Here is a 15796-nt window from a genome sequence, read left to right as displayed (position 1 = left end):
CTTTGAAAAACGTGAAGTCGTATGTCGAATGTCAGGGCCAAAATATTCAAATGCGCCTCTTGTGAAAGACAAGCAAAGGCGCAGAATTAAGCTTCTGAAGGTGGTGATAAAATGAAAACAGAAAAAGGAACAAGAACAGAATTAGCTCCATATTCGGAGCGAAAGTTTATGCCTTGACCGCGCAAAATTCGCTTTCCAGCAACTCGTCCGCGCTCGGGCGCTTCTCGTGCTCAATTTCGAATGTGCGGCCGAGGAAGACCTGAAGGTCCTCGCTGGCATTTTCAGGTATGTTTGGACTTGCGTTGCCGCCTGCAGCACCGATGCGGAAAATGGCTTGGAGCTGTGAACAGTCGGCGTGTGGATGCGAGCCCGTCAACATCTCGACTATCAGGCAGCCGAGCGACCAGATGTCGGCCTTGCGCGTGTATGCTGTCTGTTTGACAACCTCAGGCGCCATCCAGAAGACGGATCCCTGTAGCGACACGCGGTTGGCTCCCTTCTTGCCGCTCGTGGGAGAAAGCAGCGTAGAGGCCTCAACTCGCTTGCTGATGCCGAAATCGGAAATCTTGACCCGACCCTTGTTGTCGACAAGGATGTTAGCGCCCTTGATATCGCGATGGATGATCTCCTTGCTGTGCAGGTACGCGAGACCGGTCAAGATCTGGCGCACGAAGTTTGCAACCAGCGGTTCCAGAAGTGGTCCGTAGTTGACAAGCATCGTAGCAACCGATCCACCAGGGACGTATTCCAAGAAAATGTTGAGGTGCGTTTCATCGCTGTTAGAGCCGAGGTACTGTACGATGTTGGGGTGCTTCAGCTCGCGCAGCAGGCCAATTTCGCGCTTCAGCGCGTCGAGCATGCTCGCCTTCCTGGGGTCAACAGTGCCACCAGTTGGCAGCGCCACTTGCTTCACGGCCATAAGCTCACCCGTGACGGCATGCAGTGCAAGATACACGCTGCCGAAAGAGCCCTGGCCGATCAGTGCTCCCTTCATGTATTTGACGTTCTCCCACGAATCGGTTTCAAGATATTCCTCAAGCTCTTCATCGTACTCCTCGCCGTCTTCGGCCAGGGCGGAGCTCAAACGCTTGTTAAACGAGTCGCCGGCCTCGGTGCCCTGGCTGCTGCCGGCGAAGCTACTGCCGCCATCATCGAAATAGCTGTGCATGGTTGTGTGCCCGTCTGGATCGGTGACGGCCACGGTGTCAGATCCACTATCCCCGCCAAATGAGACGTAGGACTTGCGAACCGACGAACCATCGGTGGGGGATTCTTCTTCCAGGGGTTCGAGGACGGAAGACGTTATCGAATCGCGGTACTGTGTCTGCCCCAGAGACGGAAGTCCCAAGCGCATTACTGAGAGTGGTCGTAGCGGCTTCACCTGACCGCCGTTGTTGTTAAGCCACTGGTCCGCAATCGAGGGAAGCGGTGGAGCATCCTTCAGACTTGATGCAACACTGAAGTTGCTTAGCGTACTCAGACGGCTGGCTGCTTTGCTCAGCCGGCGAGAGCGTCTGACAGACATGCGGATGGTTTTGTCCATCTCGTCTTTTTCGACATCCGGGAAGTACGAGGCCAGATCGGAGGTGATGAGGTTGCTCGGTGGGCGGCCGCCGTAAAACTGCTTCATGGGTTTGTCTGGAGTCCTGCTGGCTGAGCGGCTGGTGTCTGCGCGCTCCAGGTCCTTGGCAGTCGAGTTGATGTGCCGTTCGCGCTCCTTTTGCGATGCCGGAGAAAGCGGATAACTTACTGCAGCCAAGGATTCGCCGGTAAGCTTTTCAATCTTGAGCTGGCCTCGAGCCGTAGAAGGTAATATTGTGGGGTTTAGCTGACTGTGTTGTTGTGCGGCAATGTTCGCGGCGGCCTTCAGTTGGTCGTCCTCGGGCTCGCCGGCGTGGACCTTTCGAAGGATGAGGCGGTTCCGCTCCATCCTTGACCGATCGTTACAAACACGCATCAGTTCAACGTCGCTAAGCTTACGGCAGAGAGCTGGGTTGGGTTCAGCGCCGTCAAGCACGTAGAAACAATAGTTCTTGACATGCGCCTCGTTAAGCGTGCCTTTCCTCAACACCTGAAGCATGATGTCTTCGGCCGATCTGAATCCTTTGACATCGATGACGGAGGACCTGCCGTTGTCATAGATGACCCGAATCAAGGCCTTGTCGGTGGGCAGAGCGCTGCTATTGGTCGAAGCGTCCTGGCTGGGACTTGCGCGTACATGGTTAGCAAAACGGGCAGTTTGCGGCGTCTCAACGGGAGTGGTGGCGGACCTGGGACCGCGGCCTGAAGTAGAGTTGGCGCTCAAAGGCTGGCCGAAGTACGAATCATCCTTTCTGGCAGAGTGTTTGGGGCTGTACATGGTGCCGGACGTCGGGGGACGGAGACCACGGTTCTCTTGGTCGACGAGGGGTGATCCTGGACGTGACGGTTGCTTCCGAGCCGAAAGGCCTGGGGTATAGCTCCAGTCAGCACCGCCGATTTGTCGTGACATCCTTTTGTCGGGGCGGGAAGTTGTAGGTGCACCTCTTGCTGAATGAAGGGGTCTGGGAGAGCCGGATGACGGAGGAGTATAGCTTGCGCTGTCGAGGATGGCGAGCGACTCCTGGTCAGACGTTAGCCATATCCGACATGGACTGTCCACGGGAGGACAAAGCTGACCCTATTCGAGTTGCGCTTCGACTTGCGGTATTCCTTGTTCCTGAAAAGCTTCGCCTGCGAGCCAATGCGAACGCGGTCACCGATCTTCTTGATTCCCATCTCCTTCAACTGGCTTTGATCCATCTCCATCAACACCTCGCCGTTGATGTTGTTCTCTGTGGTTGGGTTAGTAAGAAACCATCCCTGCCGAACAGCAGATTCCACGGACCTTTGAAGAGCTGTATGTATTGAGCGCAGTTGATGGTCTTCAGCCACTCTCCGACACGATCTTCATCCCAGTTCCTGCACGGCCTGGTCAGCATCTGCGCCAAATGCCCCCCGCAGCGTCTTCTGTGCCATACTTTACCGAGTCGGGCGCATCGTACGTCTCGGAGAACTCGGACTCGGTCGGGCTGGCGAACCGGGTGCCATGGTGGGCGGTGGCCGAGGCGTGCGGATGGCGGTGACTGGCGGAACTCGGGGGGTAGTGAGATGATGTCGGGGCCGAGTTGCCCATGGGAGCGACATACTGCGACTTCGACGCGAGCATGGCCATAGTGGTGTGTGGTCCCTTGATTACAGATGGGCGGCAGGGTGTATTATGGAGTCGGCAGGCTCGAGGAGAAGTTGTAAGTGCTATTTCCTCCTAATTAAACAGCGTCATAAGAGCATGGCGGTTGCGGTCGATCCTATTGTTCGCTGGCGATCGATGCGAGGGACCAGGAGCAGTGCTCGACGGCGGACAGCGATGATGCGAGCTTGTAAGGGCAGCGATACGATCGGAGCAGGGCTGCGGCGCAGCAGACGGGAGTAAAGATGCACGGAGGCGTCGCGATGTGCGGTGTGCCTGAGGATGAGGAGCAGCTCGACGGGAGTCGGAGTCGGCTTGAGGTCTGTGAGCACGCTGGGGCAGACGCTCGCACAAGGATCGCGGACCGGCGCGATTCAGCAAAGGACGAGAGAGGGCGCGCAGAGGTTGCGTTGCGGGATACGCTGTGGATTTTAGAAGTGAGACAGGGAGATGCTAGGCGTTTCGCGGTGGGCACAAACGGGCACGCCGAACAACGCAGCGGCGGACAAAGGGTCGAGAGGAGGCAACGCCCACAACGCAAGAGGCCGCAGGACGGAGCGGCGGCTTTGTTTCTCAACGTCCAGACAGCTGAGAAGTGCGCAGCCAGGCGCGGCGCGCTGCGATTCGTGGGCCCTGCAAAGCTGAAACACCCGCTGAGGCAGCCTACGTCCGTGCGGTCCCTCCGTACGCGCCGGCCGTGGGCTCACGCAGGGCGACCGCAGCTCCGCATCCTGGAAAATCACTGTGCGGCCACGAGCGGTGCGGCGCAGGCGTGCAGGGACACTTTGCGATGTTGGTTGAAATAACAGCCCCAGGATGCACTCGTCAGATCTCGGATGCGACGGGCGGCACTGTGAGAGCGACGACGCAGGGCGGCGGCACGGCGGCTGGCGCAGGCTACCGTGTACCGGCAGCACGCCGGTGGGCCTCGCCACGGCCTCCAGTCTCCGCAGCCTATCGTTTGTGTGTTTCGACGGCTGTTTCTTCTTCATAAACATCTCAAATTGTCCGTTGCGCAGCGCAGCTGTCGGTACAGCCGGGGGCGGTGGCAGTGGCGCGCCACCTTGGGCCTTTGAAACTCGCCCAGCACCGGCGTGCGCGTCTGCCCGCTCCCCTTCTCGACCAACCATGCCCGTGTTGTGACGTGCATATAATGCGTGCCCGAGCGGTCCAACGACCCCGGCCCGCGGCGGCTTCTTAAGGGCGGAGACCCTGCGTTAAGTCGCACTCCTCCAGGCAACGGCAGGGACGCGCTCATTTGGAGTCAGTGCACAGCGATGCACAGTAGCACCCACACGTTCTGGAAGGCCAACCTCGCCATCGAAGCTTCTATGACGTGAGGAATGCTACGCTGCCACGGGGAACCGCGACAAGTTTCGCGTGCCAGCCATCGCGCACAGCCGGTTCCTGCAGCGGGCGATCTGCCCAACCCAGGGAAGGATGCCGTCTGCTATCGTCAAACGGCGCCCCGGCAGACGTCGGGCTAGTGCCACAAGCAGCGAGCGCGCGCGGTTCCCGGGTCACTTGGAGCGTCCGGCAGCATGGGGGTAATGACGATGCGCATGCTTCCCGGTGGCGGCGCGTGCCTTGCCATGTCTTGGACGTGCAAGCGAGGCCGTACTGAATGGTGATTTGCAGATGTGACGGGGAAACGGGGCCGGGCGTGGCTGCTCTCCCGTGTGCTCTGGGGGATGACGCATGCGGCCGCCTTGGGGGAGCAGGTATTCTGAGATGCATATCTCTGGCGCGGTAGGTTGGCTGGTGGAGAATGAGCCACTGAGCCTTCCACGTTTCGACGGCCACCCTGCCCTATTTCTAGACATCAAACCCAACTGCCGCCAACACGCCTGCGCTGCTGCCCTACATCGCGAAACTGCACTGCACATCGACCTCCAACACACCAGCTTGACCGGTGGCCCATCAAACCAGCCCGACCAACCCCGGCAGACGCAATCGTGACTGTCGCGTCGGGCGCAAGGCTGAGCCCAGCAGACACTACATCTGCCAAATCACCCCCGCCTCGGCGCATCTCTTCTCCCGTCACCCAGTTTCCCGTTCAGCCTCGCCGTGCATACACTTCATGCGAGCGATGTGATGTGACAGCCGCCGTCATCCACACCAGCCACGACTCCGTGCCGCATCTGGCGATTACTCCTGCACGAAGAGCGACATAAGCAGCCCGCTACCGGTGCCGAAACGGTCCGCCATGGCCTACGACTACCGCAGTTCCGACCCGCCGCTACCCCCTCACGGAGCTTACCTCGAGTCTTCAGACCATCCGTCATCAACCTCATCCTACTCGGCCCCTCCACCCCGACGTACCTCGCGCTCGTCGTCGGCGGATGGCTCGCAGAGCTCTCAGCAGGGCCAGCCGGTGTACGAGGCCGTCAACAGCGCCTTCGACAAGTCGAATGCCGCAAGCCAGCTCGACCGGGATCTAGTAGCGCAGATAACGGAAGAGGTGAGGAAGCAGGTCCTCGATACTTTGAAGTCGTCGGGTCAGCTTTCCTCTTCGCAGAGCAAGCCTCGCGAGAAGAAGGTGGTCCTACCGGAGTCATCCACCACCTCTGTGGCCGGATCCTGCCCACCGCGCGTCTACACCCCACCCTCTCCGACCAGGCACGACAGCATTCACTCAACCAACAGCTCAAATTCGCCTGAACCACCGGCCCAGGACCCTTACTTCAAGTCTGACGCTAGAGAGCGCGAGGGCCCAACACCGCAGTTTGGTGGAACACGTGCGACGTCATCGATTACGTCGGATCACGGTTCGCAGTACGGCGCGACACAGCACAGCAACACCAGCGCTACTGCCCAATATCCGCCGCGTCCCCCGGTCCAGCGACATTTCACGGACGTCGAGGAGACGGCGATCGAGAAGACATGGCGTCCGCTGTTCGATGCAGATGGCCAGCCTACTCCGAGGCTGAGCCAGTTCTTACGTGGCCTTGCGCTCCACTTAGTATGTGCCAACGCAGACGCGCCCCTGCGCTATCGCTGACATGTTCCGTGATAGATGCAGGATTACGAGCCAAAGGGGACATTGGTTGTCACGCCAGCGAAGATGCGCAAGTTCTATGAGGAAACCCGGGTTCAGGATGAAATCTATCCGTGGAGCAGTAAGTCAGATGAATTGTGTTTGAGTAATCAAGGCTGACCCGCGCAGCCATCTTCGGAACTTTGTCCAATTCGGCAATCTCGAAAATGTACAGAGATCTCCGCTGCCTCCATCACTTGGTCCAGGAGAGGGTTGACGAGGTTCCGAACATTCCGTCGTTGACGCCCTTGGGCTTCGATACCTGGATGACGCTCATGATCCAGGGACATCCTGAGATTGAATTTGCTCGCCTAGCAAAGGCTGTGATGCACATGCCAATCAGCAATTCCGATGACATCAAGGAGCGCTTCCCCAAGGAGCTTCCCCGGCGACTTTTCCCGAAATTTGAAAATCTCCCAGCGCGCCAGCGATGCGCTGCGGCCATCTGCTCCAGCGGAAAGATTACCATCCGGGCCCCCACTTTCCCACCCCCACCCCCAACACAACCTCCGATGCAAACGTCTTCCGCTTCTTACCCGAGCTATCCGGCAGATACCAGGGAGACAGCGGTAGCATCATCAGATTCTGACAACGAGCCTGTGACGATCCCAATTGAGCGGGAGCGTAAGCCGTATATTGCGCGCGAAGGCACCGGCAAACTCTACGAACACTTTCCAAACAACCCAATGAACAGCTCCGCTCCCGTCGTTGGGCTAACCAGCGAAAGCGCACCTCCCGACGCTGGTGCGTCATCGCGGGTTCCTCGCACCTACTCCAATGCCTCTTCGAGTGCAAGCGGTACCACTGGTCTCTATCGGACAAGCAGTCACTCAGAGTACCCGCCTAGTACCACACAAACCAGACAGTACCGCACTGGATCCCACATGAATGGCTCAAGACGGCGTAGCCCGTCGTTCAGTACTCCCAGGAACGATGGATATGGTACCCGCTCGGAGCCCGGAAACGTTGGCGATATTCCCACATCGTATTACACGAGCAACATTTACAGCGACCCAGGCGAGGACGACAATGGAGCGCCGCGTTCTGCATCGCGAGCGCAATTCGATATGAACAGCCACCGCAACAACTACGTTCCCAACTCTCAGGCAAGACACAACAGCTTGTATGATGAGGGAGACTACTATCGACGTGGCAGTGGAGCATCTGCTGCAGCATATGGTACCGGCGCATACAGTGGTTACCCTCCGCCTCCGCCAAGGTACACATGATCGCAGCCTGGTTTCTCTGGATGGCCAATCAACCCTACCACTCGCTCGCCTGCACATCTCGAGAATGGCGAGCTGGATCTCGTCCAACCCCCATCATCTTAGATTCGCTTTATCCTACATTCTGTCAGCGATGCACCTTCAAAATTATACAACGCATACAAACAAAATATACCCGCTCCCATATCCTTACATCCTCTTCTTCCGTATCCTCACCTTTTTCTTGATCGTCGACGCCCCTGAGCAGATTGTACTTGGCCTCGGAGCATGGCCGTTCTCCTATACATTTTGCATTTCTATCTTTCACGAGGTTACGATGGAACGGCCCACTGAACTCTTGACTACTCTCGAACGGCACGTCTTTTGGACCGACAAGGCAATTTTTGATCGGGATCATGTACTTGATCGATGACTGAGATACCAACAGAACTTTTTTGGTCGGATTGAACGGGGAGAGAATGGGGAATTCCTCTGTCTTCATTCGGCGCTCTTCTTCTTCTGTTCACTTACTGGGTACCTCTTTGCTTCCTCTCTCATTCAACTGCCAGATTGACAAACAGGTTTTGCTTGTGGACCCTTAGGGTCTTGAGGATGGGCAAAACGTCGGAAAATATTGGGAGTCTTCTGTGTACTATAGAGTGCGTGAAGACGTGCAAGGGAATTTCTTACCGTTGAGATACAGGAAACTTATTCTATTGTCAACTGTCCCATGATTTGAGTACTCATGTCACAGTGCGTGACGAAGAGAGGAATTTACCTACCTAATGGGGTAGCGGAATCGTATATCTGGGTGCATTTGTATGTACAATTTTGATACTCGCATCCACATCCGAACATCCGCTTCAGCTACCTATGAAGAAAGGTCATTGAAATCTACATCCAAGTTGGTATACTTGTTTCAACTGCCCACGCAAAGGGTCACCGTAGGTCAATCTGTCACGCCGACTAGAACAGCCATATTCTCAAACCTGTTGCAATCTTATTGATGCATTCAAAGGTAACTACGGCGTCCGTAGATGCTAAGAGAGTCATATCTCATGTACTACACAACCACCCTCAGACAGACACGTGCAACCTTTCTCCAACACCAACACCCAAAACTCCTACCCACGGTCTCGCCATACAAAGAATCTCCCCTTCCCTCTCTTCCCAACAGCAGGAACCAGCCGTTCTCAGACCTCAAGACAGATCCAACACCACCCTCCCTTTCACCCTCCCAGCCTCCATCTCATTGAAGACGCCCGTCAGCGCGTCCATCTTCTCCGTCCTGAAGTGCGTCTTCACGATGCCGCGCCGCGCAAAGTCCATGGTCTCGATGGCCTCGCGGCGGTCGCCCACGGCGACGCCCACGATCTTGAGCGCCTTTGCGACCAGGAACTGCGGCATCGCGCCCGCGATGGGCACGGGCTCGCCCTCGGGGATGCCCACGCACACGAGCGTGCCGCCGATGCGCAGCATGTCGGCCGCCTGCGCGTAGGCCGCGTTGGCCGCGGTGAGCACGACGACGGCCGACGCGCCCAGCCCGCCCGTGAGCTCTTGCACCTTGGTGGGCAGGTCCTTGCCGTGGGAGATGGGCAGGAAGTGCTCCGCGCCCGAGGAGAGCACGAGGTCTTCTTTGCTGTCGTGGTCGATGCCGATGATCCGGTAGGACATGCCTCGCGCGCCGAGTTGGACTGCGATGTGTCCGAGGCCGCCGCCGGCGCCTGTTGGTCGGGGTGGAGAAGGGGTTAGATGGTGGATTTCTGGGTGGGCTTTTCTCTTTTTTTTTTCTTGAGGAGATGGAAAGGTAGACGTGGTGGGGGTTTCAGACGGAGTGGACCCAAACTTGCAAAGGGAGATTTGATGGGGAGCGGTGAGGGAATGTTGAACGTGGTTCGCAAATGTATTTACGAGAAGTGGAAGCTTACCGAGCAGTACAACCCAATCACCGCTCTGGGCATTGGACTTGCGGAGAGCTGAGTATGTCGTCACACCGGCACAGAGCATGGGAGCTGCTTCTGCACTGTCGAGCCCATCTGGGATCTGGCGAAGGACATGGACATGAGCATGTTCAAGCACGGAGCATATTCATGTGATGTATACTTACAGGAGTGACGTAGTTTGCAGGAGCCAGGACGTATTGCTGTTGCTGTCAAATAATATCCTCGTGATGGACACGAATGAGGAACCAACCTGGAATGTGCCCGGGGTATAATAGCCGCTGACTTTCTGCACCGCACGGTCAGCATACACTTACGTCGTCCTTTGTCTGGGAAGGCACGTACCTGGTTCGTGCACTGGCCGTCCATACCAGCAAGGCACGCAACTGCGATCAAGGGCATCAGAACAGGCCTCACGCAGCAAAGAGCAATCATTATACGCACCGCAGGAGCCACAGATGCCGCTGACCCACTTAATGCCTACGCGATCTCCGACCTGCACGATGCTTAGCCCAGTAGCCGGTGTGTGGGCGTGTTGCTCACCTTGACGGCTGCGGCATCCGCACCTGGGCCCATCTTGACGATCTTGCCGACACCTGCAAGGGTCAGTGAGGTCCGGTTTGATTCCACGACCAGGAGTCATGCCTTCATGGCCACCAACTTGGCCCTCTTTGGTTGGGAACGGAAGTTGCGTCCAGCTACCAGAGGCGGAAGAGTCAGAGACATGGTGACGATGCGGCACATGTCGGGGCCGGGGCTCACTTGTTCATCATGATGCCAAAATCGGAATGGCAGACGCCAGAGTGGGACCTACGCGGGTGATGAGTAAGAAGAGGGGCTGTGTGATCAACATGCGGGGTCATCACGTACAGGTTGATTAGGACCTCGCCCGGGCCGGGCTCTGGCGTATCGAGCTCGACAACCTTGGTGGAAACTTTGCCGGGCTTGTCGTAGATGATGGCCTTGTATTTCTTGGGGATTTCGGGAGCCGCCATGGTGCTGTTGTTGAAGTCCTGGAGGGTTGGGTGGTGGATTGGGTGCGTGGGGAATCAAAAGCCGTGGGGCAGAGAAGCTGAGCAGAAAGGTGGAGAGCAAGGGAGCAAAGGAGCCGTGGTGCATGGAGGCAGCGGCGTTCAATTTATCTACACAGTGCCGGGTATCTCTGCGCCAAGCAGGATGGCGGGGTCGCACGGGGTATGGTGGGGTCTTTGGTAGATGCGGCAGATGCAGTGCGGCGGAGGGAGAAAGCGGGCCGATGGCGCCGAGCGTAGCTCCATCCGGGCAGTAAGAGTCAGACACGCAAGGCGTCAAATGCGCTCGCGGGGTTGCGTGTGGCGTCGAGTGGAGTTTTTGCGGGGAAGTTCTTGGGCGCTCCGCAGCGCCGATCCTTCCCCGGATGGACACTGACGCGCAGCCAAGCTGGTCGTTGCCTTCGCTGCTCTGGAGTCAGACAAAACAGGCAATTGAAGTTGAACGGAGGGGCTAATGTAAGTGCGATTGGAACCGGGGAGAAAACGGGTTCGAATTGTCTTACCTTTCGGGAAACCCACGATCCTTGGCAGGCACTTCGACAGCCACCTCACCTTTCGAGTCTATTCGGATTCCAAGGTACCTCACAGTGCCTTTACAGAGTCTCCGTCCCATACAACGGACTGACAGATAAGCCACGTGATGGTTTCCTGCGTCAAGTACAGCAGATCCTGCATCGACAACAATCAATCAGTCGGCAGGGATACCGGCCGAAAGATGTCGCATCCAAGGCACTCACATGAATGCTCAATATGCGCTCCCAGCTCGTGCCGCAGATGACAATGTTGAGGTGCATGCTCTGCGGCGCGCGTGCCTTCCTTCTCCATTGACTGCACCAGACGGCAGGACCCACCGCGGACCCTGCCTGCCTCTCTTGCACGCGCTAGGCCCTATCGGCTGGCAAGACTGGAAGGCTCATCAGCAAACTCTATGCTTCTTCATTCCTTTCTTCTTCAACTCGCCCAGACGGCCTCGTCTGCACAACCGCCTCATTCACTTAGGAAACGTCCGTTCAAACGTAAGTGAGTCTCTTCTCCTCCGGTCTCCAATGCCCAACCCGTCACCAGTCGCAGGACTCCCTTCAATCATAAATCCACGCATCACTCATTGGCCAATTCATAGGGCTCAGTCTCACTCTACAAACCTCGACGCGAAATACCACAGGCCGTCAAGGGCGCCCACATCGGAATCTTCACTTCAGTGCAACATGGGCGGCTACTACAGGAACTCCGACGTCACAGATCCAAGGTCCGTTATCGCATAACCTGCTCCAACTTCAGTTACAGTCGCTTACAGTATCGACATTTTAGCCTCAGGAACACTCCACTTCCAGAGAAGTAAGTCTTCACCCTGATGATTCAATTGCACGCTAACAAAGATGGCAACAGGATTAGGTGTTCGACATGCAACAAATGGAAGGGTCAGACAAACTTCGCCCGGAAGCGCCTCAACGAGCTCCGCGAAAGAATCCGCGACGACAGGCACCCATTCACCACCCAATGCACCTTGTGCACTCCTCAGCAGGTGATGGAGCTGAAATGTAAAATGTGCGCCAAGGTGAAGGGTCTGGATGAGTTTTCAAAGGCCCAGAGGAAGAACCCAGACCACGCGGTATAGTACTCACCCAGGCTCACCATGTGGGCCCATGTAGCTGACACATGGAAACAGAAGTGTAATCCCTGCATGAAAGAGCAGCTGGAGCTTGAAGCGATCGAGGATAAGCTCACCTACCATGGCGAAGTCATCACGAACTCGGATTCAGACGATGACGATGATGATGACTCCGATCCGGAGCACTACTTCGATGATGCCGACTCGAATTACGCACAGTCCGGCACGGGAACAGCCACTGGCAATCTCATTGGCGACTTTGATGACCTTTCCCTCAGCGACTCTCGCTCCACAACCACTGGCGGCTTCTGGACCCCTCCCCATGACCGCCCTGCAGCTGGTGGAAGTAAGGCTAGTGGTTCGGGTAGTGGTACTGGAGCCCGCGCCATGAGTTATGCGGCTTCAGTCTCGTCGACTTCGACCGTCAAAAAAGACGGCAGCTCCACTTGGGGTAGTAGCTTCAACCCAATGGGCTACGGCCATCCTCGCTCGTCTTCAGTTGCAGACTCGATGGAGACGAACCGTCCCGGGAGCAGCAAGAATTCAGGCTGGGCTAAGATCAAGGCATTCGTAAGTCTCGCTCCTCGTTTCTCCCAGGTCAGACACTGACAGACCTCCTTAGAAAGCAGAGCAGGAACCAGAGCCAAAGGACAAGGACGAGGACGAGGACGAGTGCCCTTGGGGGGAGGCGGAAGAAGAAGATTCATCAAGTGACGAAGATGACTCAGACGATGAGTACAAGTTCGTCAAGGGCTCGGGACGTCACGGTTGAAGCTGCTTCTACTTTTGCTCTCCAACCGGCGACATATGATTGTAGGGGAGGCCACAGCATTGATTTTCTTATTCCAACAGATATTGATTTGATGGGCTGCATTTTCTACTTCGGCTGGGAACGGGTCTGATATTCCAGCGGCGATTGCAGATGCGAGGGCCTTCCTCAGTTCAGGCTGCGCCGGTGAGGACGATGGTGGGGGGAACAAAAAGCTTACGAGTAGATTGAAGGGGGAAAAGTCTATGCTAAGGCTGGATGAAACAAGGATCCAGCGTTTTTTCTAGAAGATGAAGGAGTTCCCAATGATTCGTCTTTGATTTGACTCTTAACTACTTCATATTGCATATCTTAAACCAACCATCTTACAGTACGTAGCCCGTGTGTCAAGAGACGGACTGCTAGCCTCACTGGCAGACATTGGGACCCATTGAAGCTCAATGCCAAGCATAGGAAAGCAAGGCTAGTCAATCACGCACATGACATAGAACTAGCTAGCTATAAGAATGCCAGAGGAACGTAAGGACGAATCGATAACGATTCGTCTCTGTTCTGACTCTGATACGATTCATATTGTCTATCTTGATCCCATAACCTTACAACGTGTTTGGAATAGATCGGCGGATAGATTACCTCTTTTGTCAAAGTGGAAAGCGCGTGCCTGATTTGCCACCTGACTTCGCGTAGGCGCTAGCGCGTCTTATCGACTCAATCGCCTCCGCCGCAGCTTGACAACCTGCCCACCTGCCCACCTGCCCTTTCACTGCACCTTTCTTCCGTGCCACGCCTGTTGGCTTCACCTTCTCATCCGACGCCAGCTTCTAGTCAAGACTTCGTCCGCGCAGCCCCTCTGCTTGCCCCACAAGCCCTCGCGCTTCGTTCTTACAATGCAAGACAGCCTGAATCGTACCCGCCAAACACCAACTGACATGCACCAGGTCAAACAGACGCGCGAATGGAAATCGCATCCGCGGCCCGTACGTGCAAACTCCCTCTGACTGCCGCATATCGTAAGCACCATTCTCGTCCAAGGACCATGTCTCACCTCGTCGTGCAGGAACTCGGCTTTGACCGATTTCTTGGCTGTAAGTTCTTTGACTTCGCATGGTGCCTGTATGGGCGACGGTCACAATACTAACGACATCTGTTACTCAGGCAAACAACATTTCCGCTGCTGAGATTCGCGACAACTATGAACGCCGCCGCCAACAAGCCACGGTACATGCCGAGAACTCCGCCTCGCAGACACCCGACGCCACTTCCAGCTCCAACAACGATGCACAGCCTGAGGAAGCCGAGGCAGGCCCAGCTGCCCCTGCCACCAGGAAGCGCAAGGCGGGCGAGATTACTGCCGAGGCAAAGAACTTGGCCAAGATCAAGAAGAGCAAGGCTTTCCAAAAGAAAAAAGCCCAACGCAAGGCCGAGGCTGGAGATAGCGACTCGGACTACGACGATGCCCTTGCACGGGATATGTACAAGAAAGTACAGCCTCCCCCTGGTCAGTTGGAGAACTGCGAGATCTGCAACAAGAGGTTTACCGTAACGTCATACAGCAAGACCGGTCCCGACGGAGGCCTGGTGTGCACACCCTGTGGTAAAGAGCTTGCTGCTGAGGCTGGTCCTTCAAAGAAGCAAAAGAAACCTGTTGGCCAGACCCGTCGACGCAAGCTCGAGAGTGATCGCATGGACGCCACATACAAGCCTCAGGGAGCCAAGACTCTTGAACAACTCTGCATCGAAAAGGTTGCGAAGCACCACAGCGATATCGACGAGTTCGGCGACCTTCCCGAGAATGTGCTGGACAGGATCGCTGAGATCTTCTCCAAGAAGCGTGTTCTTAACCCGCGCACTCTGAAGCTCTTTCTTCGCTCCGACCTCGACAGCGTTGCTGTCCATGACGCGGCCTACCTCGAGACAGAAGACTACACTGAGCTCTTCGCCAATGCTCCGCACCTGAAGAAGGTCGTCCTGCGGAATGCGACCCAGTTCAAGGACGAAAACGTTGAGTACATGCTTGACAAGTGCAAGGACGTACAGTATCTGCAACTGTACGCCGCGAACTTGGTCACGGACGAGATGTGGCACCAACTGTTCATGCGTCATGGAAGCAAGCTGCAGGATCTCAAGCTCCAATGGCTCGATGCGGCATTCGATGACGACGTTGTCGATACCTTGGTCGCTAACGCCCCCAACCTTGTCCGCCTCAAACTCAAGCTTTGCCGACGAATCACCTCGCGGTCCATCGATTTGATTGCCGAGCTCAAGCATCTCCGTCACCTCTCACTCCAGACGTCTGCAGAGGTCCCGAGTGAACGTGTTGTGGACCTAGTTGGCTGCGTTGGTGCCGAGCTGGAAACGCTATCACTTGAGCACTTCCTGGATGCGAACGACGACGTTCTCGACGCCATCCATTCGCAGTGCAGAAATCTGCGCAAGTTTCGCTTTTCTGAGAACGACTACTGCTCCGATGCAGCTTTCGCTGATCTATTCACGGACTGGGCTAATCCGCCGCTCCACATTGCCCACTTGAACAGCACCCGGGACGTCGACAATCAGAACCCCAAGGGGCCTGAGCAGGCCATCGGTCTTGCGTCAGATGGCATTCAAGCGCTCATGAAGCACTCTGGCCAAAAGCTCAGGTCTTTGAACATTGCATCCTGCCGTCATATCTCGCATGAGGCCTTCATGAACGTGTTTGATGGCCAGAAGATTTATCCGGAACTGAAGACCATCGACATCTCCTTCTGTAACCATGTCGATACCGTCGTCGTTGCCGGCATCTTCAAGTCATGCCCCAAGCTTGAGCGTCTAGTCAGCTTCGGCAATTTCAACGTCGAAGGCGTGGTGGTACCCAAGGGAGTCGTACTCATCGGGGTTCCGAAAGCTCTGGACTCGATTGAACAAGCCGGCATTGCCGAATTCGACATGGCACTGGCAGCGTCGTTGATGGAGCCTCTCGAACAGGCTTCCAACATGATGGTTGGTGTTGGTGCCTGA

General features: G+C 56.3%; 4 protein-coding genes across 4 annotated transcripts; 2 read left to right on the top strand and 2 right to left on the bottom strand.

The window, feature by feature from the left end:
• Positions 1 to 166: 166 nt before the first annotated feature.
• BKCO1_1400034 (ste ste11 protein kinase) lies at positions 167 to 3193 on the bottom strand (the record flags this gene model as incomplete). Its single annotated transcript, XM_020271109.1, has 5 exons — positions 167 to 2207; positions 2271 to 2602; positions 2659 to 2813; positions 2867 to 2940; positions 3000 to 3193. The coding sequence occupies 5 exons, from the start codon at positions 3191 to 3193 to the stop codon at positions 167 to 169; spliced, it is 2796 nt and encodes a 931-aa protein (XP_020132215.1).
• A 2221-nt stretch (positions 3194 to 5414) lies between these two features.
• Positions 5415 to 7474, top strand: BKCO1_1400033 (uncharacterized protein; the record flags this gene model as incomplete). The annotated part of the gene is made up of 3 exons (XM_020271108.1): positions 5415 to 6170; positions 6225 to 6327; positions 6375 to 7474. 3 exons carry the CDS (start codon positions 5415 to 5417, stop codon positions 7472 to 7474), a joined length of 1959 nt encoding a protein of 652 aa, XP_020132208.1.
• Positions 7475 to 8650: 1176 nt separating this feature from the next.
• BKCO1_1400032 (alcohol dehydrogenase) lies at positions 8651 to 10385 on the bottom strand (the record flags this gene model as incomplete). The annotated part of the gene is made up of 10 exons (XM_020271107.1): positions 8651 to 9174; positions 9379 to 9493; positions 9558 to 9593; positions 9644 to 9679; positions 9736 to 9776; positions 9835 to 9886; positions 9934 to 9986; positions 10036 to 10088; positions 10153 to 10200; positions 10261 to 10385. 10 exons carry the CDS (start codon positions 10383 to 10385, stop codon positions 8651 to 8653), a joined length of 1083 nt encoding a protein of 360 aa, XP_020132209.1.
• A 1241-nt stretch (positions 10386 to 11626) lies between these two features.
• Positions 11627 to 15796, top strand: BKCO1_1400031 (dna repair protein rad7; the record flags this gene model as incomplete). The annotated part of the gene is made up of 8 exons (XM_020271106.1): positions 11627 to 11667; positions 11730 to 11756; positions 11808 to 12030; positions 12088 to 12600; positions 12653 to 12771; positions 13738 to 13776; positions 13857 to 13884; positions 13955 to 15796. 8 exons carry the CDS (start codon positions 11627 to 11629, stop codon positions 15794 to 15796), a joined length of 2832 nt encoding a protein of 943 aa, XP_020132210.1.

The sequence above is a fragment of the Diplodia corticola genome, assembly GCF_001883845.1.
Source record: "Diplodia corticola strain CBS 112549 chromosome Unknown scaffold14, whole genome shotgun sequence".
NCBI classification, from domain to species: domain Eukaryota; kingdom Fungi; phylum Ascomycota; class Dothideomycetes; order Botryosphaeriales; family Botryosphaeriaceae; genus Diplodia; species Diplodia corticola.
This window is presented reverse-complemented; position numbering and strand designations above follow the sequence as displayed.